The sequence below is a fragment of the Lichenostomus cassidix genome, chromosome 1Aa, assembly GCF_008360975.1.
Source record: "Lichenostomus cassidix isolate B80296 chromosome 1Aa, HeHo_3.0, whole genome shotgun sequence".
NCBI classification, from domain to species: Eukaryota; Metazoa; Chordata; class Aves; order Passeriformes; family Meliphagidae; genus Lichenostomus; species Lichenostomus cassidix.
The window spans coordinates 25,257,586-25,285,419 of NC_139480.1; the positions used below are offsets into that span (position 1 = coordinate 25,257,586).

At 38.0% G+C, this 27,834-nt stretch overlaps 1 protein-coding gene across 1 annotated transcript; it reads left to right on the top strand.

Moving 5' to 3' along the window:
• The first annotated feature begins 312 nt into the window (after nt 1-312).
• PPP1R3A (protein phosphatase 1 regulatory subunit 3A) lies at nt 313-26,511 on the top strand. Its single transcript, XM_085042920.1, has 4 exons — nt 313-1,148; nt 20,616-20,674; nt 20,784-20,920; nt 23,133-26,511. Exons 1-4 carry the CDS (start codon nt 355-357, stop codon nt 25,641-25,643), a joined length of 3,501 nt encoding a protein of 1,166 aa, XP_084899046.1. The 5' UTR covers nt 313-354; the 3' UTR covers nt 25,644-26,511.
• The last annotated feature ends 1,323 nt before the right edge of the window (nt 26,512-27,834 follow it).

The following is a 27,834-nucleotide window of genomic DNA, read 5'->3' on the forward strand; positions in this document are numbered from 1 at the left end:
ATTAGTGCAAGATAATGAATTTTTAGTGCAAAATAAGTTGATCATCTTAAAATAGATCTGTGCAATTTCACTATGCAAAGAAGTCAGTTTTCAAATGCTGTTCTTCTTCTTAGCACATAAATCCACATAAAAATAGGAAATACAATATTTGAAATGTATAGTTGAAATTGTAACACCTAATACTGTCAGATGGAGAAAGGCCAACATAGCTCACACACCATAGCATCTATTAATAGACCTGACTCCCTTTTGCAATGTCAACTGTAACATTAATCCTTGTTTTAAATCATAGTATCTCAAATATCAGCTGCTACTAGTTGTACAGTTCTCTTTCAGTTTATATCAGAGAGCCCAATGGAGTCTTTTGAAGGACCTAGTCAGGTTAACAGGGCTAACTTATTACAAGTCCCCACTGTAAATGATTCCACTTCAGAGGATGAAGATGTTAATATTGACATTAAACTTCGTTTCTCTCCACGTCCCCGAAGGCGGAATTCTTCAGCTTCAGAGGAAGAGGAGCCAGATACTCCCATCAACATCTCAAGAAAAGTTTCATTTGCTGATGCATTTGGGTTTGATCTTGTTTCTGTTAAAGAGTTCAATACCTGGGAATTTGCTAATACAGGACAAGAAGATGATATAGAAAATGAAGTTTTCCCTCAGGATGAATACTTTTTCTCCCAGCAGTTTACATTGCCTGCTTCTCAAGAAGAACTTTTACAAAAAGTGCGAGAACAGAAAGTAATGTTGGAGTCAGTCCTGCTTCAGCCTGGGGTTACCTGTATGAACGGCATTATACGAGTCCTCAATGTGTCCTTCCAAAAACAGGTGTATGTTCGAATGACATTGGATAACTGGTTCAGTTATTACGACATCCTCGCCGAGTTCATGCCTAATTCTTGTGGTAGTGAAACAGACCAGTTTTGCTTTAAGATTTCTTTGGTGCCTCCTTACCAGAAAGATGGAGTTAAGGTGGAGTTCTGTATACGCTACGAGACATCAGTTGGTACCTTCTGGGCAAACAATGATGACAAAAATTACACACTGATTTGTCACAAGAAAGAAACTGTGCCCAAGGTGGATAATAAGCCCCAGAAAGAGGTTACAGATAGGTGTCTTAAAGGCTGCTTAAAGACAACGCAAAGCAGGTGAGGTTATACCTTCATTTTTTTGGTAATTTAGAATATAGCTGGCTAATTCTGACTTTCTCTGTGTGCTTACTAAAGGCAAGACTGCCCATGTTATTTTCTTCTGGTTTACTTTTTTTTCCTAAATGAAAAATTAGACCAAGGCTTATTTTCAGTAAAGTGCTTGTATATACCAGCCAGTGGTTTTCTGCAGACAGATTAGTTTGGATCATAATTTTATGCATGTCATTCATTTGAAAAGCAGTGTGGCATCTATAAACCCTCTATGGGCTGTGTACCAATTTCAGTCTTTGTAGGATATAGATTGAGCTGACATAAATGGGATCTTTTCTCCAGACTAAGGTATTGACATATAAAATACTTTGCATCCACTTCCTTTCTAAGTCAACAAAAATTTAAAAGCAAAACAAAAGCTGGGTTTTCACACTATTTATTTCATGGTTATTTCTCTACATGCAATTATTAAATCAGAAATGGCACTGGTGTTGCATGAAGCAGAAGCAGATAACTTAGGGAAGAATCCAGCAATTACAATAGCTGGTACAAACTTTTCTACAAGTGGTCAGGCTATTCTGCAAGTTGTGTATCAGGGCTCTAATTCCTTTTCCCTGCCACTGGTTGATGCTTCTGTTTCACAAGTGGTGAAATGAATTATGTTTCATAAGGAAGAATTGGTTATATATTAAAGAAAAATATATAGAATTTATCTTGTATGTACTGCTCTGATTAAATATACGCAAGTAATATGTTAATTATAAAGTGGCAGTGGTTTACTTATACTTTAATCATGTATAAAGAGAGACACTTGAGAATAGTAACTTTTGGCTTCCTACTGTTTTTAACTATCTTCTTTCTGTTCGCAAAAAAATATTGCATGCAAAAATCTAATTTTCAATTTTCCCCCTCCCCAAAATTGCCATAAATCAGCTGGACTTCCATAGAACTAAATCTGTATTTTGCCTGTAATGTCCTTTGCAATACTTGGATGCCAGAACTAAATTAATGTTGGGGTTTTAATTCCTATACTCTTTCCAAATAAGGCAGTGCTGTTTGATTTCACTGGTGCTCTTCTGCTGGACTGAACTGGTAGGGAAGGGAGAACACAACTGCAGTGGTGGTGAAAGTTTAAGGCAGCAAGGGCTTCCTCTGTGCAGAACCTTCGTTCCCAAAACCTTGCTGTGCTGGGAGCTTCTGCCAGCCCTAATCACACACTAGCCCTATGTGGGGAGGTGCAAAATATGGCTTAGTGCCTGTACCAACACCATGGGGTAGGAGCTGTCCCAAGGCTAGCCCAAGGCCTGGTTCATAGCCAGTCCACGAAGCTCTCCTGACAAGTGTCCCTTGGGCCAGCTCTGGAGCCCTCATGATGATGCTTCCATGAGGGAACATCACAACAGGTCAGAGCAGAGGGAACAGTGCTTTTGCATGTCATGTGGTTGATTCTTGACATTTGTATCTGGTTTTACACATAACTTCTGTCCTTCAAGAAGTGTCACATGACCCATTCTGGGTAAGGTAGCCTGAGATACCCTGCAGAAGGACTTTGACATCAAACACCATAGGCATGTGCAGGCAGTATGACTCCATCCTGAGTTCAGGTAGCCCACAAGGAACAGATGATGGACACGGAGAGCTGAGTCTCAATTTAGTGAGCCCTGGGCTTCCAGCTGGCTTCAGGAATAACCTGAAAATTTAGATACCATGGGGCATCTCAGGTCAAATGAGTCCTAAGTATTTAATTCCCTAAAATTTCCCATGACATGCGTAGTGCTAGCAAAAGCTGTAGAAGCCTTCCTTCTGGGGGATACTCTTTTACATCAACATACTAAATTATTGACGTAAGTCAGACAGAGAGCTATTTAAAAAAATCGGAAAGGAGATAACGTGTCTTCTTCTCAATATAAAATTATTTTGTCTCTAATCAGACTATAAAGTTGTCTACCTCTATGTCAGACTGAAGAGGAATGCATGTGTGCATGTGTTTATACATACATATGTATGTATATATACATTTATGTGTATCTTTGTTCATATAGACACATATACACATGTATGTTTAAAATATTTAAATCAAAGTGGTCAGATTCTTGTCTACATTAGGATCTGCTACACATTTCTGCCAAGCAGTTAACAACCATGCACTTTCAAGCCCCTCTTTAGTGGCATAAGGATATACGGAGACCTCACAATAAATGCAAAAATGAGCTGAAAGTATTTTTGGAATAGGGTTTCAGTGGTCACCAAGACTTCTGAAAGACAGTTCTGGCAGATTGTAATCCAGGACTAATTTTATGCTACAGGGACTTCATTGACATGACAAGAGTCACAGCTTTCACCAGTGTAAATGAGGTCAGCATTGGGACCTTTTGTTTCAAAAGAACTAAGATGCCAACTTGCATTGCTCACTTGTTTTTCAAAGTGTCTTTGTACATTTTGCCCCTTTGAGTGAGGAGGAACACCCTGCAGACATCTGCAAAAGTACCTCATTATTCTCCTTCAGACCCTCATTAAAACTCCTTTGCTTTGATATCTAGAAAAAAGCACAGGAAAAACAAACCCCCCAAAATCAGCAAAGTGAGGCTGCTGATGTGCTGTTACTCCTTCATATCACATTGAGCAGTGCTGCCCCTTTACCAGCTCTCCTCCACCACCCTGTCTCTCTCTCTCCTCTTTTTGTTTGGATGGTAATTTCTGCAGCATTTGTATGTGCTATGCTGGGTGTTTATAGAACATTTATCAAAGTGGGGGAGTCCTCGACTATACCTAGCTTGTCCTTGGAGTTGCAGCATTGCAAATAGAAGTAAAAGTAATTTTATCTATGATTCTCACAATTAAGTGACAGGTAAGGAATAGTGCTATCCATACCCATGAGTTGGACATCTAAAATTAAAGATTTCTTTATAGCAATCTGAATAGAAGGATAATTTAAAAGGACAGTCATTTAGGTGTGTGTTCCAAATTTAGAAACCTGTAATAACATTTTTAATTGTTTTTTAAACTCTTGGCTCTGAGATATTTATACTTTCTCTTAAAATGTGCAATTTACCTCTGCAGTTAAAAAATAAGACATGAAAGAATCGTTTTTTAAGCAGAGTGTCTAATCCACTCTGGGGCATACTTGTGTGGCTCATTAAATGTCATTAGCAAGGATTAGTTGCGTTAGTTAAGTGAAAAGAATTAATATGCACTTTCAGAGGAAGTTACAGGGGAAACAGAATAAATAATATGGCCATATCAAGTTACTCTTAAGAACATGATCCAGGACAAAGTTGAGTGAATAAGGACAATAGGCTGATTTCTGACACCAATATTAAGAGATAAATTCTAAAAAATGGATTTAACCCTCAAAAGTTGCACCTGAAAAGAACTATGGTAAAAAGCAAAGCTGTATCAAATAACTAATGCTGAAAGTTGTCTATATTTGGATATTCAGAACCCCATCACTAAAATCTGCCTCCTAATTTCATGTTTCATTTTCCTTTTTCTCCCATGTCTAGGTATGAACAAATAATCTTCTGTATTTTAACAACCTCAAATTATTTCCTCATAAATTTTAACAATTTTTGTGGTTTTCAAAAGTCTTTGAAGGATGTGCAGGGAAAAATACAGTTTAGGAAAATAATCTTTAAATTAATTAATTTATGCTTCTGTCTATCTGAAAGTGTTTCCTTAACTTAGTCATAATTATACTTCAGGAGAAAAATTGACTCCTAAAATTTTAAGACTGTCACTGGAAATGCAAAAGCTTCTGCCAATAAACAGGCCTTATTTCTATCATACATATATATATTTGTATATATACACTTATTTATATATATAAGTGTATCACTGTAATCCAGCTGAAGCTGGTCCTATGGGTTTTTTTGTAATTGCTAGACTGGACCTCTTTATGAGTAACTGTGCATCAATTCACTTCCATCCATGATGCTGCTTTAAAACACAGCATAGAATAGGGTGATGGCTCCTACAAGAGCTGCTCTACGTGCAATACACAGTGAGAAAAAAGAGATTAAAAACCCTGTGTCTGTGGGCCAACAATGCCAGATATGACAGCATAAATACTGAATGTTCTTTAAGCAATTGCCAGTGAGAAAATTTCTTCTATGCACGCGTACTTTTCCTAGCTGCTGGTCATCTCCTTTCTGATGGGAGGCAAAGGAAAGAAGTTGCTGAAGACCCAGTTTGGCAGGACTGCACCATTCCCATGCTCAGTCAGTCTTCCCAGGCAGATAGATGGTAGACCAGTGCCTAGGTGGCCCTGAGAAATGCAGTTTTGCTCCAGCTCTTCTTGGCCTTTCCCATAAGCTCATGATGTGATTAAAAAAAAATAAAAAAAATCAAAGGCTTCTGAAAAAGATGTTTGGAAATAGTCTCATGCACTTTGCTGTGAGGAACAACTGTGTCATTCCCAGCTGGTCCATTTAAAATATGGCATTTAAATTATGCTCCCTTTTAATCTTTGTTCTTTTGATTCTGTGTCACCACAATCAGGAAGGGAAAAGAAGAGCAGAAAAGGTGTTAAAACACACATCTTCTTTGTGTATCTCTGTTTAATCTCAAGGTTGTTTCTGGTGTTTTAAGTCACGAGTTACATCTTGATCAGCATATGGATATGGGATTTGACTAAAGTTTATTGCTATTAATAGGAAGTGACTGCAGTCACTGTTTTTACCAGGAGAGCAGCTGCTAGAGCTAACCATTCAAAGGCAGCCAGCTAAGAGGAACACTCCTCTCTCTGTGTTCAATCTGATTTAGTATCCCCAGACCTTCTCTTGCCTCCTGATCACTGACAGTCTTTCTCAGTTGTAGAATTAGGTAGGACTGGCACCCAAATAAGACTTGTCCAGGTACTTGAAGACCATGATTATTAGGGACAGAGGATAATTATTTAAGGTGCTCTAAAATATGTTATTCAGACATGTGGGATAAAAGCAAGCTGTAGAACTGAGTTTGAATATTAGGAATGCTTTTTAATAGTAGCTCTAGAGTTATCTTTTGAGGAGATTGCTGCTGCCTTACCCTCCAAAGTAATTAAAAATAAGCTAAGATAAACCACTTGAAAAAATTCTATAGAGAACAATCCTACTTGGCCAGAAACTACACTCAATGTTTTTTCCTGTCTGTTTAATCATATTTCAAAATCTGGGCATGTTTACTATTTGAAATATGTAACTTATTAAAGACTCTAACCATAGATATTTAAGTTAATGACTTAAGTATTTGGATGCTATGACAGAAGTGTTAAAGAAACGGGTGGGAGATATGAATGAGAATGGCATGCACAGATGAACAGACACATTATGCCTGTATTTGGGGTCTTCTAATTGGAGAGTACCTGAAAGCTGAAAACCTGTCACATTTTTGCTTTTGGTGATTGTGAACTGTGCTACCCATGTACCATCCATTTATTGCACTAGAAATAGCAAAGGAAGCTTTTATAATTTAAGGGAACAACACATGAAAATAACATGTTGCTGTACTGGTGATCTTTGCATAGTATTTACTCTGGAATTTATCAGTATCAGTGGTTTCTCATTCGTTTCCAGGATATACATTAGAAACTGCTCTCACCAATGCTACAGAACAGCAATTTGTGTTCTAATTTATGGGAAATATTGGTTGCTATAAAGCTTTTTCAGTTGTTTGCATGAAATCATATAAAACCAGTGCTTTGTAATCTGGGTATCATTTCTCAACCATATGGTAAGTATTTTTATTATACATGCATTGCTTGGCTTTACACTTGTAGGATTATTTTTTCAGTTACAATTTCATCAGCTTATTTAAATGTGCCAATACTGTAACACTATTATGACTGACTCAGAACTTTTTAATTCAGCAACTTGCTTGATCCTGCAATAAGCACAATAAATAATTTAACGAACATCAGGAGTCTTACTGAACTTTGTAGAATTCTTCATATGTAAAACTATACTTGAATATTAATATTTACAGGACCAGATGCTCTTTCAGATTCCTGGTTAAGGATCTTTGGAAAAATAGAAGTACATTGCTAAATGAACTCCTGTATGTTCAATGATTCTTTTGTTTAGGAAGATATCAATTTTGCAAATTGAACCAGGCTGTAAAGGACCATTTCAATTCTCTCTCTTGTCCACCATTCATCTACTACGGTTCATAAATGTTCAGTTGGAAAAAAAAAATTGTTCCATTACATTCACTTTGACTTGGCTAAATGTTAGTCTTGAAACGATGTTTAAAGTTAGTGCAACATTAGCTGGGAGCACTGGAGTCATATTTAATCATTGCATTGACTACCAGTGTTATTTGAGCTGTTTATTCTGATTATGAACTTTAAACTGTGATCCAGTCCCAGCACCACAGCTCTGAAATTGAAGCAATGGATTCAGCTGCAGTGTAGGTCCAGAGAACCAAATGCCCATGGTATTTTTAAGATAGAATGTGAATTACCTTCTCAGCTACGAAAAGTGGAAAAAATGGTCCAAACAAATACTTTGAAAGTTAAATGAAGTCCCTGCCTTAGGGCAAAGGAAGGGGTAAGACCTTTTAAACTCCATGGGAGAATGTTAGAAGTGGCTATTTGATCCCTAGACCTTTAGTGACACACACAAGAAAGTATTAGTTGATATGCCAAAGCATAATAGGGGGCTTGGTTTTCTGAGTGTCTTTCCACTCTCCTCCTGACTCATGAAACCAGCTGATACCATAACACTAAACCCAAAGATTTATTACTGCTGGTTACTAACTATAGTCCTAAAGGGTCCTGAGCTACAAAATTAAATGTGAACTAGGCAAAGCTTTTTCTTACCTTGCACTTAGGTGCACCTAGTGGATTGGCATTTGCATTTTGTTTTGATGCACAATTTTTGCCCTTGCAATAACATTTATAGACTCTGGATGATAAACATAAGATATGCTAGCCTGAAACACTTCATGTTATGGAGATGTGGAGTTAGTCAGTCTCCACAGCTACCCTAGTAAATCTGAACCAGTGTCTCCTAGGTTTTTTTCCACATCTTCTTGATAGAAGTATTGATACCTATCACACAGCTGCCTTCTTGCTATATGGTAGTAAGCATGTGAAAAACAAACAAACAAAAAAAGGTTATAGAGGTCTCTTGCCACAACACCTGTGATTTTAATCCTATTGTGATACTTATTGAATTTACAATTGCTTTCCAAGATTTAGATCATAGTTGCCTTCTCTCAAGAACAACTGTCTAAGGCTTTTTTTCATGGTCACCCTTTCTGTTCTCCTCCCCAGGGGTGGTATCTGTGTCTTAGTCTCACCTGACTGCCATCTATCTCTCTACAGGCTATGTAAGGGACTTACCACCTTCTTGTATACCTGCCTCAGCATACTGCAGGCAGCCTCTAAGAAAATACTCTCTTCTGACATGCCAGAAGGAGACTGCTTCTTCTCTATTTTCCCTGTGTGATATCCAGAAAAAGACATGGGGCTGCATATGTTAAGGTCTTTCTCCTCTCAGACTTATCCAAAACAGACACAACTTGAGAGTTTCTCCCTTCCAATCTTTTAAAGAAGTAGGAGAAAGAAGGAAGAGAAGAACAAAGGGACACTATACCCAGCTCCTTTCTACAATACCATTTTGATATTTGATCATGCTCCTTCCAGAAAAAAAAACAACCTAAGAAGCATATTCTCTGACATTAGGCCAAGCCTAGCCCTCAGGAGGCTTGACTCCTGATTCACCTTTTCCCTCTTTTTCAACAGCTTGGCCCTGGAGATAGACATCCCAATAATAAGGTTCTGCACTGCTAATTCACAATAGACTTTCTAGCACTGCCCTGGATAATATTTTTGAAAGAGTTTCTCTGTCTGTGAAATACTTACCCCATTCTGTCAAAGGACTCAGTGTATTTTCTGACCAATCAGCATATAAAACAGCTGTATAATATGACCTGTGAACTGGTTTTGCTTCAACATTGCTACATGGATATCACAATAAGGTACAACAATCATGACAGAGCTATGAAAGGATCTGAAAAAAGTAGCAGTGTTCCTGTTTATGATTGCTATAGCTGAATTTGAGGTATAACTGACTGATCATGGAATGGGCTCTTCTGCGGTTTTCATACCTATAGTCATGAGTTTTGGGGATAGACAGTGCTATATTAAAGGTTTGAGCCGAGCACCAAATTGGTGTTGGGCTCCTGGTTCAGACTGTATGGCACTAAAATCTTCAAATGGACAGATATACATCTATATTTAAAAAAAAAAAAAAGTATGAATGTTTTGCTATTAAAACTCAAGGTCTATTTTAATGAGCTAGAAAATAAAGACTAATTTCTTGGGACTTTGTTTGCTTTGAGGCAATGATTATTCTCATCCCAAGTCAGGCCAATGCATTTTGTTCTGTGCCACCCATGTCCCTGTTTCAATCATAAACTAAGACCGAAAAATGAAAATATTAGTAATTGGAAAATATAATCCCCTGGATAACACCAATCCAATAATCTTAATAAAAATAGGTTTATTACAAACATTGTCTGAATCCTACTGGGAATTATCTTTGCAGAAAAAATGCTTAAATTCCCTTACAGCTGCTCTCTTGATCAATTGTCCCCCTTGATACTATTAATCATCATACCATACATCGTTTATTCTCAGCATCTTTTTCAACTTCTCTTTCCAAACTTCTTTTCTAATTTCTCCTTGTGCAGAAGTTACTGACAGTCCTTTATTGTGCTTTTTCAGTTCCACCTTCTCACCTCTTCTAGTGACAGTCCCTTTTCCCAGGTGAGAAGACAAAAACTAGGGGTGTTTCTTCAAGGTGGAGAAATACCATAGCTTAATGTTGTCTTCCTCAAACTTCATACATTTAACTAGAGGTTCTTTGTGGCTCTGTTTTCATTCAAAATGCTTGAGAAGTTGGCTTGACTGACTCTCCTGAAAATGCAGTCCTGTATTCCCAGGGTAGTTTCTGAATGCTAGCCACAGTGCCAGCCTCCTTTGCCATGCCAGCCGGCAAATGTCCTCACCCACTGCTCTAATAATGAGTGTGCCACGCCGTCTCCTGCCTCTGTCCTCTGTTCCCTGACTATCAACAAGGAAGCTAATTAGTGTCAGTCCCGTTTATTTGGTGACACCTATTTACTAAGAACTAGATTGAGCCTTCTCTAACACTGCCAGCAGTTGAAGGTCATATAAGAAAATCAATCTTGCCTAGATTTGTAATAAGGGCTCCTATTTTACACACAGCTTCATTTTAATAGGATCAGTTGCAATGGCAGTATTTTAAAATATTATTCTGTTATTTCTACTTAGTGTTCACACAGCTCTTCATTTATAGATGTTGGTTTTGTCTGCAGTTTCTGCTTCTGAATCTTTTCCTTTGTGGTCTCAATTACTTTTGAATCTATCAACACAAATTATTGTTTTCTACATTGTTTACATTAAATCAGTTTTCTGTTGTGCTTCTATTTTTTAAATACCTCCTGAAAAAAATTAAACAGAAGGCCATGGTACTTCCACACATGACATATAATAACCATGTTATGGTTCAGGCATGTATAACATGACATCTCCACAAGAAGGCATCATCTGAAGCCAAAATGGTTTTAGGTAGGAATTTATCATATTTTCAGATAAAGCCACCTAACAAGTCAAAATTCAGGAGTGTGCATTAGGTGTCGATAAGCGAGGAACAGTTCTGGCTGAGCTTCAGTTGTCCTCTGTTTTGTTGTCAGCATGGACAACAGTTCTCCACCCCGTGCTCACACTGCTCTGTGCAGGTCTGTCTCTATTTAGTGCAGCTGTTGGTTTCTGCTATAGCTAAGGTCCAGTTCCCAGGATCTGCCTTGTGTTTTGGAACGAGGCAGTTATTTCAGCCTGAGGATGCAGCTACTGCCCGGGGCCACAGCTCTGCCACCTCCCCAGCTCTGCTCCCCAACACCTCCCTGAACTTCAGTGCAGAGGCATCAAAAAGGTCAGCCTTTTTTAACACTCTGTAAAAGCCTGAGAACGACCTAGAGAATTTCCCTGAAAAGCGTTATTGATGAGTACTTAGTTTCCTTGCAACTTGCTCTCAGAGCCACTTTACAGCTTCTTCCAGCCTCCCCCGACCAATGGGTTTGGTAGTTTAGAGCTCACACCGACTGCCCTTTGCTGGTTGCCACCTTTGCTCTGCTGCTCTCTCTATCCTCTCCTCCAAACCCTGGGAAGAGACTTTCCAGTTCTGATTTTATGCGCCCAGCACCTCTGCCTTTGTGAACAGCCATAATTCTGTGTCCAGTTTAGTGCTCTCCCTAGGATCTAATATTAGAATTTTATTTCATTGTTTTTTTATCCCTATGTCTTGTCTTAAAAAAACCCAGAGGGCTGTTTAATATTCTCACACACTAATGTCGATTTTCTTGAATTTTCTTTATATATACCACAGTATATTGCAACACATCCTCTTGTAGGGTGCACATCTCTTTTTTATGCACCCTAATCTTCATATGCTCCAAATCTGGTTTGAATTATTGAAATTCTTTAGCAATTATAAATAAACTTTTTCTCTATTTAGATGAGTTCTAAGAAAAAAAAGTATTCCCTTAATTTCTGGCAAATTCTTATCAATACCTTTACATACAAGCTGTTATAAAGATTAGCTATTCTTTTCTAATTGTTTCTAGGAGTTTAAGACTGTCTCAGCAGGAGTTGCTGAGGGATGAAACTTCTAATGATGATTTAAAGCAGTGAAGTGTGTAGGCTGAAACTGAAATAATTATTGCTGTAACCCTCTAAGCACTCCAAGTTCCTCAAGAGAAAATACTTTGTTCAGAACAGACCCTGAACAACAAAATGCGAAAAAAGTAAAATAATAAAAAAAACCTCCAACCCTTGAAGCAGGATGATAATTTAGAAATACAATCAGTATAATGTGAAGATGTTCTCAACAACTGCTCACAAATGCATCAGACATCACAATTAAAAGGGAATAATAATTATGGCCCCATTCTAAAGTATGGAATATTCTATTCCATTCAATAAGTCATGAACACTTTAAAACCATCAGTGTAATCTACAAACCTATATTTACAACATTAAACTGAATGTTCTGCCTTTTCAATAACTGTCATCTCATCTCTATTATTTTCACCTCAGACTCTAATTGTTTCTTTTATAGGAGCTAACCTACCAGTGTCCTTGGCAGTACAGTTTATGGCTCATGCATTTACAGTAATTGTTTGGGCAATTTGCCACACAGTATAACAATCTTCACATCACAATCAGTTTTTATAATAAACAGCATTAGTTGTGAAAAATACAAGTGATGCATGATTCTTATGGTAGAGAAAGGGCACTGAAGATGCCCTTTAGAAAAAGAAAGGAAAATGCTCAAGCCTTGAACTACTTGAGAAAAATACTGATGTCACAATAGAGCTAATTAATTTGATGGTACAAACAAGAAAGGGAAAGGGCCTTGCATTCATTAGTGTCAATTCCGAATGAGAGCATACTCTTCATAAAAATAATATTCTGCCTTCATTTAGACAAAATATGCAGGTAAACAAATAAGAAATAAGCACCAGCTCTGGCAATAACAATGATTTTGCTCCTTAGCTTTATCAAGGCTGTTTCTTTTCTATAGCCACGGGGAGCTCAAAGCGTGGGCAGATACAACATGCAGGTAAAACTCTGGGTGAGGTCAGATCCTCCAGCCTGGTTTGCTCCAGTGTGGGCAGCACTGCCAGGCACTCCGGGGTACTGGAGCCTCTGCATAGAGCTGCTCTGCTCTTGGGAAGCAGAACATGCATTTAATGTTTCTCTCTGTAACACACATGTGGTGGCACACAAAGGTGTCTCACTGCACACATCTCTGCTGCAGACATTTGTGGCCTCTCAGTTTTCGAGTTTCCTGAAATAAGAGGTCAAGCATTGGTCAGTGGTGAGGCCCTTGGACACACCTCCAGCAAGCAGTCTCCCACATCAGAAACTCTCCAGAGAAGAAATAATGTATTTGCTCTCTTATGCCAGCGCACAGACAAGTAATCCTCAGCCTCCTTGTCATCCCCTCACCACATTATGGACCCTGGGTGGTGCTGAGCCACAGCAAGGCAAGGCTCCAGGAGGCACAAATGTGGCTTCAACCTGTACCTCCTCTTCCTGAGCTCAGCTGTGAATGCCCTGGCAGCAGCAGGGTTGACACTAAGAATTGCATGCAGTAATAAATTGTGGAGTGGTTGTATTAGAACACTATAGCTTCAAATTCTGAGAACACAGAATTTCAATCACTAGGGAGACTTGTCCCTGTAGTGGATTTTGGACTGAGCAATGTGGAGGCAAGGAATGAGTTTGTCTTTACTCATTAAATGTTTAGCTCATACATTCAGTTAGTGAAATAGAGTAAAATTAGCTGTGGAGACACCATCACAAGACAAGTCAAAGTCTGCACTTTGAAGGTCCACATCAAGACTCTTGGTGGCTCCCAAACCAGAATGAATGTTATGTTTTTAGGGGTGATTTTTTGGGGCTTTTTTTGTTTGGGTTTTTTAAACTGGTTTTGTTTGTTTGTTTTGTGTTTGTTGGTTTGGTTTGGTTTCTTTTTTTTTTTTTTTGTAGAACCAAGGTTTTCCTTCTTGCATTTTCTTCTCAGTGTGAATTGGTTTTGGAAATATTTTCTCCCCTGTCCAACTGGTATTTTAGGACCAGCATAAATAGAGCAATATTTTAAAGCAAGCCAACTGTTATGGGGGTTATGTTAGTAAAAAATAACTTGAATACTTGCTCCTCTGAGCCTTACAAGCAATTGAATAGAACTTTAAAGCTCTGCTTAGAACTTTACACATACAAAGTCTTTCCAAAAATTCCTTCTTTGTAAGAAATTCATTCTTGGTGCATGTTTGTGGATTTTGAATGATATTGCATACAATACTACTGAATTTTAGAATTACATGTGGAAAACCCTTTCTTGTAGTTTCTCACTCAAGTCTTCAAAACATTTTACAGGCTTTCTGCTTTTGATGTGTACATAAACATTTAAAAAGTAATTTTTGTTGCTGTTTGTTTAAATGCAGATATTTCCTTGTCTACTTCCTTCTGAAATTACATCTGCTGCTAATGGTACAAAAATAACCAAACTAAGCTGCCTGCCCTTCCCTCCCCATATTCCCTTTCCCAGCTCCGTGGGGTTACAGTTCTGAGCAGGATTGTCTGTTTGGCTCCAGTGACATCTCAAACATGAGCACTTAACTCCACTAATTTACTTTTTGCTCTTCTGCTTCTCACTGCTGACACATGTAACTACTTCATTTCAAGGATCTCACATGTTGTTTACATCCCAGTGGCATCATTCTTCAGCAAGGCTGGCTATTTTTGGCACTAGATCCAAAAGCACTTGTTATATTGAAGGCTGTTGCTGTATGAGGTTACTCTTAGGCTTAGAAATCTATCCTGAAATTAAAATATAACTACTGTTTGGTTAGCAACTTCAGTTTTGCCAGGTCCTTTCATGAGGGCATTTTAGCTTCACCTTCAGGGTAGAATTTTGATTTCTTTTGATTTTGAATCTACAGTAAAAATCAGAAGCATGAAAGAATCCACAAAACCTAGATAAGAATTTAGATAAGACTATCTGAATTCTTAAATAAAATTGCATTAAAAATGTTTTTCCCTTTTACATATTTTAACTAAATAATTGAGAAATACATTCTTTGAATGCTTTAACACCATCATACTTCTCTGAATTTCAGACTAAATAATGTAATCCCACATTTTCTTTTAAATATGAGGTAGTATAAAATTGATCAGATTGCAATAATTTCAGAGTTTTTCAGGTACGTTTTCGTCTCTTCATGCTCTGTAATCCAACAATTTTAGCCTTTTTCCCCCCATTTTTTAAAAATAATTATCTCATGATTTAGATAGTAAGATCTAGCATAAGTGGATATTGCACAGAATAAAGTGATTGGTACTGTGAATTATGCAAACATACAGACACAACTTTAGCCAAATATTGGTCTGGGAATTAAAATCATGACAAGCTATGATAACCCCACCCATTATGAAGAAGCTTGGTGCTCCTGGCTGTAGTCCCAAACCTATTTCAGGCCAGACCAAAGCATGTGCTGTTCCATAGTGAAAGTGTGCACTCCTACAAGCATAACTCCCAGGGCATATGGCTTCACAGGAGCATTTGAACCAGGGCTGGATTGCCATTTTGGGATCATGAAGTCTTATCCCTTGGGAAATGTGTTGCATAATCTCGTTCACAAAATTAAATTCATGTTCCATATTGAGACCTTCTCAGTTTCTTGTGTCTGATACTTGCACTGAAAAACTACAGGATGTACTTTTCCAGTGGTTACAGATCTTTTAACTTTTCATGACAAATGTTTTTGTGAACTCTTTATATTAATGCATTAACAGTCTTGGGTTTTTTTGTCTTTTGAGTATTTACCCCTTTGCTATATCAATAGAGGACATTTATTCCTCCTCCCAGACTTTGTTAAGCTGAAAATAGAACTACTCAGTCTGTCTCCTTGGTTAATATAGATTTTTCATCCTGCCAGTCTTCCTCTAGTCCTCTTCTGAACATGTTCCAGTTTGAATCAATCTTTCTTGGAGATTGTAGACAAATGGGCTAGAGGAGATCTTATCAGTGCCTGGTGCCACAACATGAACATTTCTGGGAATACCTTCTCTGAGACATTACTGCTGAGCTTGGTTTGCCTTGATATCACAGTGTCTTGCTCATCTCACACCAGTGGCTTGGAAATGGTTTCTGACAGAAAAAACCCTCAGATTTTTCTTTTTCACCTGTTTCTTCCAATTTCTGAGGCCTAGTTTTGTGGCAGAAACTCTTTCTAGTCCCTAAATGTATAACCTGGCACTTTGTAATTTTGAATTTCATCCCTTATCTATTATTCTGATCCTCCAGGCCACCGATTTCTTTCAATCCTCCTCTGTGTTGGTGATGTCTCCCAACTTCCTCTCTGCCACGGGTTTAATTTAACTTTGACTTCTTGTGCTTTGGTCTGTAATAACATGACTGAATAAGTCTGATTACATGACTTGTCCTCTCCAATTCCCTAGCCACTCCTGCTAGCTCCACAGCCCAACTCGTGGGACCCTGCTTGGCACCAAGCCCCTCTCCCACCGCCCAGCTCTTATACTCATCTCCCTCTTCTCCTGTTTAATTAATAAATTTCCCATGTGGCTGCACAACAAATGCTTTAATGAAGTCCAGATAACTGATTTTTAGACAAGGGAAATACAGTAATCTTATCAAAGACAGATATTATCAGGTGAGTCTGGCAATTTTATGCAATTTTCCATTTATCTGTATTTCTTCTCTCATTTAAGATTTGTTCTAAATCTATTGTGAAAACTTTTTGAAGACACCTGGGCCTGTAGTTGCCTTGACACTATTTCTCCTTTTCCCTAAATATAGCTACTCCTTTTTCTACTCTTCTGATATTGTTACAGTATAGGATTAATTGAATAGATCTAAATAGCAAAGATTTGTAAACAATGTGTGTTTTCCTCCGTTGGGTCTCTCAGATTTGGGTTGGAGATTATCTGCTTTTCTTAAGTGGAGCATATTCAAACAAGAAGCTCTGCTCCCACATTGGATGAAATAATATAATTTTCTAAACTGCTGTTCCTATCAGTTATGCTCTGCAAGATTTCTGTTCCTGTAAGAATCTGCCCCTCAACTAGCACTGTGGTAGAAGATTTTATGAGAAGTCTTTTGACTGTGGGTTTACATAGAGATTATCTGAAATCTTGATAAAAAGCCTCACTTCTAAAAAAAATCTTATTTAACATAAAAAGGCTAGTTCAAAAGCCTTCACATGTCTTAGTTTACTCCAACCCTTCATGAAGTCAAAGAAATAGTGTTTATTGGCTATTTTTTTCCTTGTCACTTATACATTTTCTATCTACATTTCACATCGTTAGAGTTCAACTTTAACATTTGCCCTCTGGGATGCCAGTTCCACATAACTTTGGGACTTCTGAACTCCTTCACATAATGTCCCTCGCATTTTCAGTCCTCTCAGTCTTACTAACTAGCCCCTGAACTCCATATTTATTCCTTCTAATGCAAAATTACAATGATAACCTGTTTTCAGTCCTGATTTATTTTTATAATTCAGTACAAGCAATTGATAATTTAATCAAGAATGAGTCATATGAGCATAGGTTGTTGGGGGTTTTAAGCTGGTAGAAATTCTTAAGTTCCTGGTGTACTTTATGCAGATGTGTCGTGTTCAGCTGAATGAGAAAAAGCATCAGAGCTTCTGCAGGTTTAAAGGTATTTATGCTGGAGTGGAATTGCATCAGCTGACATAATGGATTTTTCCTAGCTTGCATTGTTGTCAGAATAGCTGGATCAATTAAAAATAAAAGTAAACCCTTTTAACAGTGTACAAATGTAGTGTCTCTCATAATGTACGCAAATTTAGACCATCCTTCACAACAAAGTCCAATCATTAATTTCTGAAACAAAAGCTTAATTAATATTCTGATTTTAAAATCTACTCATGGAATTCTGATACTATGCTAAGATCTTTTCAGAGAACTATAGAGAAAAAACTTGCTAACTAGACAAACACCTTCTAATTGTCCCTGTTTGATGAAGAGACTAATTTTTATTTGCATTGGGGAAGTATTCTAGTCCTTAGGGTATACATATATGTTTGAGATTGTTCTGTAGTTATATGTGCCCATAGCTTCAACATCTTCATATCATTTCTTAAATTGAGGTAGTGATTTAAATTACTATTGTTTTATGCTCCTTGTGATCCCCAAACACTGCACTATCAATACCCTCAATTTAAGCTAATTTTAGATTTCCCATGATAATGATGATATGAGGACAGATATTTCTGATATAAAATTAAAATACGTAAAATAACTGTTACATTGACATTGCCTGTACTCAGGAATTTGCAGGACAGTGTGCACAAATAATAGGCTAATAGTAAACCAGAAATCTTTATAAAATTCAGTGCAATAGAGAGGAAATTATGCTACAAGCCCTGGAGTGTGTATCCCAGCTGTGAGTTTGTGGTATCATTGCTATTTTTTACCCCTGTTGCTGTTGTGGAAAGAAACTTGTGGATCAAGGCTCCAGATGCTACTAGAACAAAAGGAAAAATTCAACTCTAATCACAGCAAAAGTAAAACTGATGGGCTCAGGTCATTTATACATTGAGGGTTACAGTCCCAGCCACTAAAACTCCATAACTACATTCCAGTCTGAATTTATAGTTACAAGATGAGATTCATGCAGCTTTAGATAATGGCCAAGACTCTAGGTTCCCTTTATGGTCAGTCTCTTCCAGAGGCAGAGAAACTCCTTTGAAGGAAGTGTCACCCCATCTTACTCATGATGCCCATGTTAGAGGGAATGAACCGCATTTTGGAAGTGTTAATCTCTCGTCACTGGTAATAGGGATGATGTAGAGGACTGCCTGAACACAGACGCTTAGAAGAATAAGGCTAGATGAGTTAACACTGTCCTGGCACACACCCGTAATTATCCAGCTTGAAGCATCTTTACACCTGTCCATTTAAATGTTTATAAAATAGATACTCATCCTTAGTATCCTTTTTCAAATAGTGTCTATATTTTGAAATTGAAAATTTGTTAATCAAAACAAAAAATATTCACTGCACAGTAAACAGGGGTCAGAATCCAGTTTTTCCTTTCACTAAGGTATGAAAATGGAAGGTTTTCTGCCAGACCCGTGTGGTTTTGGGATCATTGTTTTGGGTTAAAGATTCAGTTCATGTGTTTTATATGTCTTGGCTCCTAATCTGGGGCTTTTGCAGACACCCTAATAACACCTAAATGTTTTGATGCCTCTGTGTCAGGGTTAAACCCTGACCTACACAATGTCTGATTTATGGAAGCAGGTGAGTGAATGAGATGCAAAAGTGCAGAAGAAAACTGGGAACTAGATGCAACACTAAGATAACTTTGAACAGTAAAAAATCCCCAACAAACAAACAAAACCCCAACCACCCTCCCAAAATCCTATGTATAAACAATAAGCTCTAATGATTTATCTTAAAACCTCCACAGATCAACTCAAAAAGGTGGCTCTCACTCTTTTCAGAATAAAATGCAGATTATAGCAACTGCTGGCAAGGGAAGGTACAGCTCAGTGTGTGTAGAAGAGTGAGAAACACATGGAGGTTACGCACGTAGCAGAATTCAAGAGTGACATGACATTCATACGGATTGCAAGAATATTTAGCATTATTGCAATTAATGGTGAAAAAGAACTGCTGAGAGAGCATTAAATCTTGTGCTTCAAGGACAGCTTCTAGCAAAAAATGGGCGAGGGGAAATTTAAGAGGGCAGTGCAAATTACTCCAAGTATTTTCCTACAAGAACTCTACATCTTCCCCTGAAGTATCTGATGGTGGCCAGTGTCAGAGATCAGAGGCTAGACTGGCAAGAGCTGCTGTCTGCTTCAGTCTGGCAATCCTTATGAAGACTGGTTTTTAAAAAGTTGGTGACAGTAGATGTCTACGTTCTTTTAACAGAGTATAAATTTAGCATCCTCCTTCTGAATTAAGCATTTAGGTGGCAGAGTTAATGTTATATCAATTCAAATGAAAGACACTAGGAGAAAATAGAAGGGGAAAAGATTAATATTTGAAAATTAGAAAGTAATTTTCAGTAACAGAGGTGGACGGCTGGTTGAAAATCCCATAAATTAAGACCTACAGGAAAAGAAATCACTCCTCATAGAGAAGTCATTAGGAGTGATATAATAATTTACATTTTATATAAGTGACATTCTTTTAACTTTTTTTTCCCTTTTCCACTAAAGGTTAGATCCCTGTAAGCACACAATTCAAACTGCTAGTTCTTTGCATTGATATTGATGAGGACTGTAGGCACTCAGCATCTCTCTGTAGATGATTTTTGTGTTGGACCTGGCCTTTGTTTTCACAGCCAGCAAAACAACAGAAAAAACTGCACTGGCTGCAGGAAAGCAGAGTTCGTTCCTGCTGGCCAGGCATAGCTTAGCAACAGGATTTATACTGTACACATGCAGGGAGAATCTTTTGATTTATTTCAGGTAACAAAGATGCCTTTTTCCAGCCATCTCTGTATACATACAAATATTTGAAAAGCACAAGCAGGAGAGAGCTCTGGCCTCTTAAACACATATATCCTTCCAGACCCTTTCCTGACCCCAAAATTATGCTCTCCTGTCACTGACCCATCTAATCACCTTTGTGATGCTTTCTCAGAAAAGGCCTGGGAAAACCCATCAGATTTGCAATGTAATCTGAAGGTCAACACATTCTCATTTTCTTGGCCAGTTCTTTCTTATGACCTTAATATCAGGTCACTCAAAAGAAGCTACATTTTATGTAGCTGTTATTTTCAGAATTTCAAACAGGATTCAAAATTTTGTGTAATTAACTCGTACTCTTTATGTTTGAGTTTAAGAGGGATTAGAACAATAATTTTTGCAGAATAACACAAGAAGTTTCTTTTTGTTTAACAGAAAAGAAGAAATATTGACAACGTCTGATGATGGCACATGGAATAACTCAAGGACTTCAGGTACAACACCTGGTTTAATTAGTTCTTCCTTACTGCACATGTTAATTAAAAATAGTGTAACAACCAACCTCATGGAAATTATTCTACTTTGTTTTTGTTAACTCTTCAGTCACAAACATCCCAGAGATTGTTTATTCACAAGCAGAAGACAAAGACACCAAGCGAGCTAATGAAAATATAAAAAAGAAAAATGCAGAATACAACCTGGGTGATCACAAAGATGATGAAAAAGAATTAGAGTTGCTGGTAAGTGTTATACAATTATATCTACAGTATTAAATTATTTCAATCCATTTACGCTTCAAAGCTGGTGAAATGCCCCCTTTTAACAGAGCTGACTGATGTACTAATTTACAAATGTAAAGCCTTGGTCTGTACTTACACTGAATCTCTAACTGATTCAACAATAGAAGGTGCTTTGATTTCAGTATAGTGCATCAACTTTTTCTGGTCTTAAATTAATGATTTCTCCCTTTTACTTCTTTACCAGAGGCTCTAAATGACAGTTCTAAGGAATTAGAAGAGTAACATTTAAAAAATTTCCCCTCCTAGTCTCTAGGATGGGAATATTTTTAAATATATGCTTTCTATTTGTAAATTTTTTATAATTGTAGTACTGTTTACTTACGAGATTTTTGAAATTATAACTATATCAGCAAAATAGGTATATACATATTTATATTATCAGTTTTTCCTATATCAGTATTTTACGTTACGTTTTTTACAATGAATTTCACACTCGGTGAGCATTCAATCTATTTGGATTTGTGTGCGTGCATGTGTGTGTGTGGTTTGCCTTGCATTTCTCAGTATGAAAGAAAAAATGGCAATAAATGAGACACATACCGCAATCTATTATTCCCAGTGTCTGTTCTCAGCTCATATAATTTGGGTGCACAGATTCGTAATCATAGATTATAATAGCTATCACCTGTGAAAATGTGAATGCTGAATCAGACAAGAGAGGAAGATGAGAACTGCTCTTTTTCTTCTTGTTGACAGAAAGAAAAAATCCTCTCATTTGAATATAAATTTTTCTTCTATTTTACTTAAAAAGTTGAAAACTGTTGCCTATTGTGGGACCTTCTACCGCCTGAAAGTCAACATTTTGATTTTTTTTTCTTTATGGCGAAACATGCAAAGGAGGACCTCTAAAATCCCTTGTTGTTCTCAGTCCATCCTTTTACAAAAAAGAGGATCAAATATAACCATTTGTTTATGAATTGCCAGACTTGTCCATACAATAAATGAAGGGGGAGCTATAATTTAGATGTTAATTTGCACTGTGTGCTCTTTAATGAATTAAACAATGAAGGCTTATAATACATGGAAATACAACCAAATCTTTGAAACACACAGGCATTGGCTCACAAGACAGCTGTGCAGTTGACAAGTAACATGAGCCTTATGTGAGAAGAAGGGGAAATCGTAAGATTTGCATATAATTATTGAGATCATGCAAATGTCAGTTATGAGGAGGGGAAAAAAACACAGGCACCTCACTGTTAAATCCTGACAGTTGGCATCACCGAAGAACTCAAATACACTTGAGCACTGGTTGGCAGAGGGTCATTAAAACAGAATTTGCAGAGACATTAGCTCCCTCACTTTTCTTTGAGTGACGTTTTACTATTAATAGTTTGCAGAGGCTTTGCAGAAAACATATTAATAAGAGACACTGTAATGGGGGTATCTACAGCAAGTGCAAATGTATAAAGGGGTGCCCAAGAAGCTAGCCTCTAATTGATCAGCTAGTGCTATCAGTGTGACTCTGCTAAAGTGAGAAGAGAGTGCAATGACAAGCAGGCATAGCTGAATAATACAATATGATGTTTGGGAGCTAGGAGGAAGAATGATTAGTTTCTGGCCTTTTACTTTGCTAATCTCATTTCCAACTCATGTCTTACCAGATTGTCTAAAAACAGTCTGGTTTGAAGCCTGTAAAATGGTCCCTGAGAGAAATGAAGCACAGATAATCCTTACAGTATTTGTCAGTGTGAAATGTGTCTTTGTTTTACCGGACAATACTGTACATTACTGGACATTGATGTACTGTATCAATGCCCTCATTTAAGCACCAATCATCCCCCCTCGCCCCACAGCTTCCTCTCTACAAACCTAGAAGCAAATGTATAGAGAATGAATTAGCCTGCCTTTAAGGGAATATTCTCTTCAGATTTAATTTGTATAAAATGCACTAGCAGATTACTGAACTCATGAATAAAGAGAGAGGGTTCTGAGCACTATTTTATTTCCTTCTCCTTTCAGCACCACCATGAAGCTCATTACCTATGTTAAAAAATACATGCAATGCAAATTTTGCAAATGGTTTGTAACATGTTTCCATAAAAGATTTGTTACTGAAAACAAAACTTTTCATAATGAAATTCTGCCTCCTTCATTTGGCATATTTTTGCAAAGCACTTTTTGATCATTCTGTTCTATTCTATTGTTTCAGTTAAATCAGCACTTCACAGGAGCTAGAGGTACCTCTTCCAGAGATGAAAGGAATTTATACACAACAGAACCAATTAATTTTCCAAGTGAAACTGAAAAATTGGTGAAAAAGCTAACCTGTATAGAAGGAAGCAGTGACTTACGCCCTGAGCCTATCAGTCCTTCATCTGAAAATACTTCACATGCAACAGGAGAAGAATTAAAAGATAAAGTTAAATATTCTGTAAGAGATTATAATAGTCAGCTGCCAGGGAAGGAAGTCACTGGTGGCTCAGTAAACAGCTATGAGCGGTCTTTGGAACATATTGGTACCAATGAAAGCCTTTTACCAGCAAAATATTTCCCTGTGACAAAGCAGAATGAGGCTATCAATATTATGGCTACAGGCTCAAGCCAACAAGGAGAGAGGCACACAGATATTTCAAAAGGTGAAAGAGATAGTGTCTCAGGAAGTAAGATGATGGAGGAGTTATTCATTAGTGAGGAGGCTGCTGCTACCTCAAAAGGGGCCTGTGAAATGAGACCAGAAACCATTTCGCCAGAGCGTGATGAATCCGTGCAATTAAATGCATGCATAGCAAGGATGCTGGATGGCAATGCTAATCCAGCTCTGGAGCACCAGGCACCACAAACGTCTCACCAAACTCTGGATTCATTGTTGTCTGATGCTGACAAAAATGAAGGAAAAATCAAGACGATTGAAAGCAAAGTTCAGGAACATTTAAGAGGAGATTTATATGCCAGCACTTTTGCACATATTGATGTCTCAACAGATTCCACACAAAGCCAATATACACAAGAAAAAGGAGTTGGTGAAATGTCAGAAAAGAACTCTAACACTGATGCAGGAAAGGAGAAGAAAGTCATTGAAGTAGCAGACCTGGCATCAATCGGTGAGGAGGAAGCTTTCAAGCCTTTCAAGTCACACAGGAAACAAAATGCCAATGCCCTGAACCCAGTACCTCTGCCAGCTGAGAACAACAAGGCGGCACCCAGGGCCACCAGGGTGGATGAAAGGCGGCCTGAGGACACTCAGGAGCACAGAGGAATCAGGAGGCTAAAAGACAGAGAGAAGCCAGACAACACAAATAGAGGGAGACCAATCGGAAGGGAAAACGAAGCAAACTCCATGGAGCAGAGGCAGCAAGAAACAGGGAGTGAGGTTCGGTGGGGAGTGAGGGGGAGCACAGAACCTCAGAGCACGACTTCCACAAAGGAGTTGTTTACCTGCCAGGAGGCAGAGAGTTGTGAAAAGTCTTCTGTCTCTGAGCAGGGTATTACAGAGAAAGTAGAGGCAGATACAGCTTATATAATTAAAACAACATCAGAAAGTGCTCCAGAAAAAATGCCTGGCAGTGAAAAAGCAGTAATTGCTAAGCTACCTCAAGAGACTGCACTAAGTGACAGGCCCACAGAGGAAAAGGAAACAGCGTTTGATACACATGAAGGGAGAAATGATGGTTCACATTATGCTCTTTGTCAACTCAACACAGTGGGTGTATTATATGACACTGAATTTGAAAAGGAATCAGTTTTAGGTATTTATAATGCATGCGTACATGAAACAGTGCAAGGAGAAATGAAGTCTGTATGCAATAGCAGGGGAAAATGTGCCAAAGCACAACCAGACAATATTCTACCTGTAGGAGAAGCAATAAAGGCTTCTGCTACAGGAAAGAAAGAAGATTTGCAGCAGGGTTTATGTTCAGAAGCATCTAAAAGTCCCCCAAACACCCAGAAACATCTATACAGCGAGAAAGCAGAAGAGTTCTATAGGCAAGAAAGCCATGTTGACACACTTTCATGTTTGTATTCTAAAGCTGAAACAAAAATGCCACCTTCTGGTACAAATACTGTGCCTAGTTACTATTATAAAAGCTCTTTAGTGGCATCTTCAGAAGGGCCCACTGTGGAAGGAGGTATGGAGAACCTGTATAGACACTTTGATTCCAAAGACATTGAGAAGGTTGCCGCTGAGTCAGGGTACAATTTAAATCTAACAAATGAAGTTACATGTATTAATAAAAACATCTCTTCCGAAGTTGGAAAAGAAGTACCTTCCACTTCAGACACAGCAATTTCTGGAGACGGGAGAGGAAGGAATTCAGGTCAATGTTTCCATCAAGCAGAGCTCCTACAAGAGAAGTCATGGAGGCCAGAGGCTTTATTTAGTAAGTCTACCAAAGAGGATGGAGGAACAGACTCTCAATCTGCCCATTTAATAACTGAGGGGAAAACACTAAACTGGCTTGATGACTCACAGAAGGAAAGCCAACACACTTCTTTCTCTGCAGATATTTCTAACCAGAAGAGTGAAGCACTTCAGTTGCCTAGTGAGTCTCCAGGTTTAAAACATATTGCTTTCAAAATATTTTGTTTCTTCTTGTTTCTTCTATTTGCTGCAACACTCTACCACTATGATTTAATGGTCTGTCTTGCACTCTACCTGTTCTCCTTGTATTGGTTATACCATGAAGGAAGAAGAAACAAGGAATCTATCAAGAAGCAATAACATTGACTGTCATCTGTGCTCAGGATCCATGGTCAATAATCTCCAATTCCACCAAAGCATTTTTGCTGTTAAAGAGCTTATTCATTGTTAGAACCAAAGCAAGTTTTCCCCAGCAGCATCTTTTATTAAGACATTACATATGAAGTTGAGCCTTCATATAAGTAATTAAACTATGCAGGACCATTATGTTTGGATCATTAAATACCTATGAGTATGAGTTCTGAAGCACGTCAAGTTAAAATGAAGTACAGCTGTTGCTTCTTAGCAGGATGTGAAGAAGCAATGCTTCATGTCTCTGTAGTACTTAAACCCACTATTTACTTGCCTTAATTTCTTTTGCATTAAAGCTTCATATTTTTCTGGGAATATTTTCCTAAGATTCTGTGTGGTACATAACAACACAAGGAACAATACAAAACCTAAGTCAGTATTTTGGTGCTGACATTGCACTTGATAATCTGCTAGTGTAATTAGCCGATGCTCTAAGCAATGCATCTGTTGATAGTTTAGTATATTTTTCCAAGTTTTTATTTCATTATTTTGACTTAGAGCTTCAGCGGTACCCCTGTTTGAAAAATGTAAGACTTTGACTTCATCATATAACTTCATCATATAACTTTCAGGATGTAACTGCGTAGCAGAGTAGATGTGCTGTTTGCACCCTGTAAAGATTGAAAGCCACAGCCACAGGCCTCTTATTGTTCACTCATGTGAACGACAGTTTTTGAGTTTTGTAAATGTGGACTGAGTAATACGGCTGAGAATTTCACTGAATTGTTATTATGGGCAAAGCCTTTGAATGACATTTTTCATCAGTGTTGATTGAGCATATCTACAAAGCATTAAATAAATTTTCAAAGGAATGCTATGACTGTGTGGAGCATGTCTGAATTAGGTTTACTGCTTTTTTCCTATGCCTTGCTACCTAGAGCTAATCAAACACCACAAGAAAACACTGGGCACGACCGTGGTGTTCAGTGAGGCTGCTTTGTGTGGTTTGGGTGAAGCAGAAAAGGCTAGTATCTGTCCTAAGGAGAGCCCAAACTGATCCTGTGCAGCCGTCCTGTGGGGCAGACAAACTGGGAGCTTGGCTGCTCCAGCATCACCAGTGTCCCACACAGACAGGGTCATGCCCAAACTTTGTCCAGAAGGAAAAGGATGGACAAGTTATGATTCTCTTCAGCAATTTCCCAGAGGATGGTCACAGATGCCATCACAGGTAGGATATTAAAACAAGCACCAAGACTGCATAATGTTGCTGAAGCCATAGAATTTAGAAGAAAAAAGAGTTGCTTTAAAGCTCTGTTTGTTTAGCTTTCCTTACTGCCACTGTGAAATACCATAACTGTGAAAGTCTTGGTTGCAATACATGGCTGAAGCTATGTAATGGAAAAGTTATTTAGCTGTTAGCTTAGCTCTGAAATAAATGTTTTAAAGTCCATGTAAAACTTATTCACATGTTGCAGGATGACAGGATGACAGAAGGCACCTTGGCATTCCTATTCTTCAGGAAGATAAAACTTTGAAACATTTTGGGAGTAGTGCATTCAGTGGGTTGAGCAAGTGTGAGTGGGTGATCTATTGGTGATAAGTTTTGGTGGCTGGATACCTTGACATCTTTTGACAGCAATCCATGAATGAGTTATAGGGATGGACCAGCAGCATTAAGGAGCAACACACAAGGCTGTGTCCAGATGTTCAAAGGTATATACGAGCAAAACACTCATTGAGATAAAGAAATTAATTCAATAGGCATTAGGAGATGAATCCAATAAAAAGCTTAGCCTTAGACTTAATGCAGGATTGAAGTTAAATCAGTGTAAGTCCAAAATAATGATTGCAGACCTTCCTTTATCTGGAGAAAACAAATGCTGAAAGAACCCAGAAAGAACCTAGCCTTTTCATGAAGTTTATAGGCACTTCTTCATAAGGCATGGCATTGCCTTATTTCTGGTAGTTCACTCTCTGCTGTGTGACAAGTCCCTGGTCTAAGTGGATCAGAATTTCAGCCTCACTGGGATGGAGACATCAGATATTGCTTCCCTTCCCAGTACAGTGGAAGCTCTGAAATACCAGCTAATATAGTCTAACAGAATCAAGGTCCTCAGATAGAGGGATAAAAGGTGAAGAAAGCATCCTGCACTTGTACTGCTGAATGTGTCACAATGCAGTCAAGTACCAGATTCCTCAG

Bases quoted from the DNA above. Each gene is read 5' to 3' on its own strand.
- PPP1R3A (XM_085042920.1), top strand. From the start codon at position 355: ATGGAGTCTTTTGAAGGACCTAGTCAGGTTAACAGGGCTAACTTATTA. The intron at 20,675-20,783 runs GTACAACACCTG...TTAACTCTTCAG, and splicing joins GAATAACTCAAGGACTTCAG to TCACAAACATCCCAGAGATT. The intron at 20,921-23,132 runs GTAAGTGTTATA...CTATTGTTTCAG, and splicing joins AAAAAGAATTAGAGTTGCTG to TTAAATCAGCACTTCACAGG.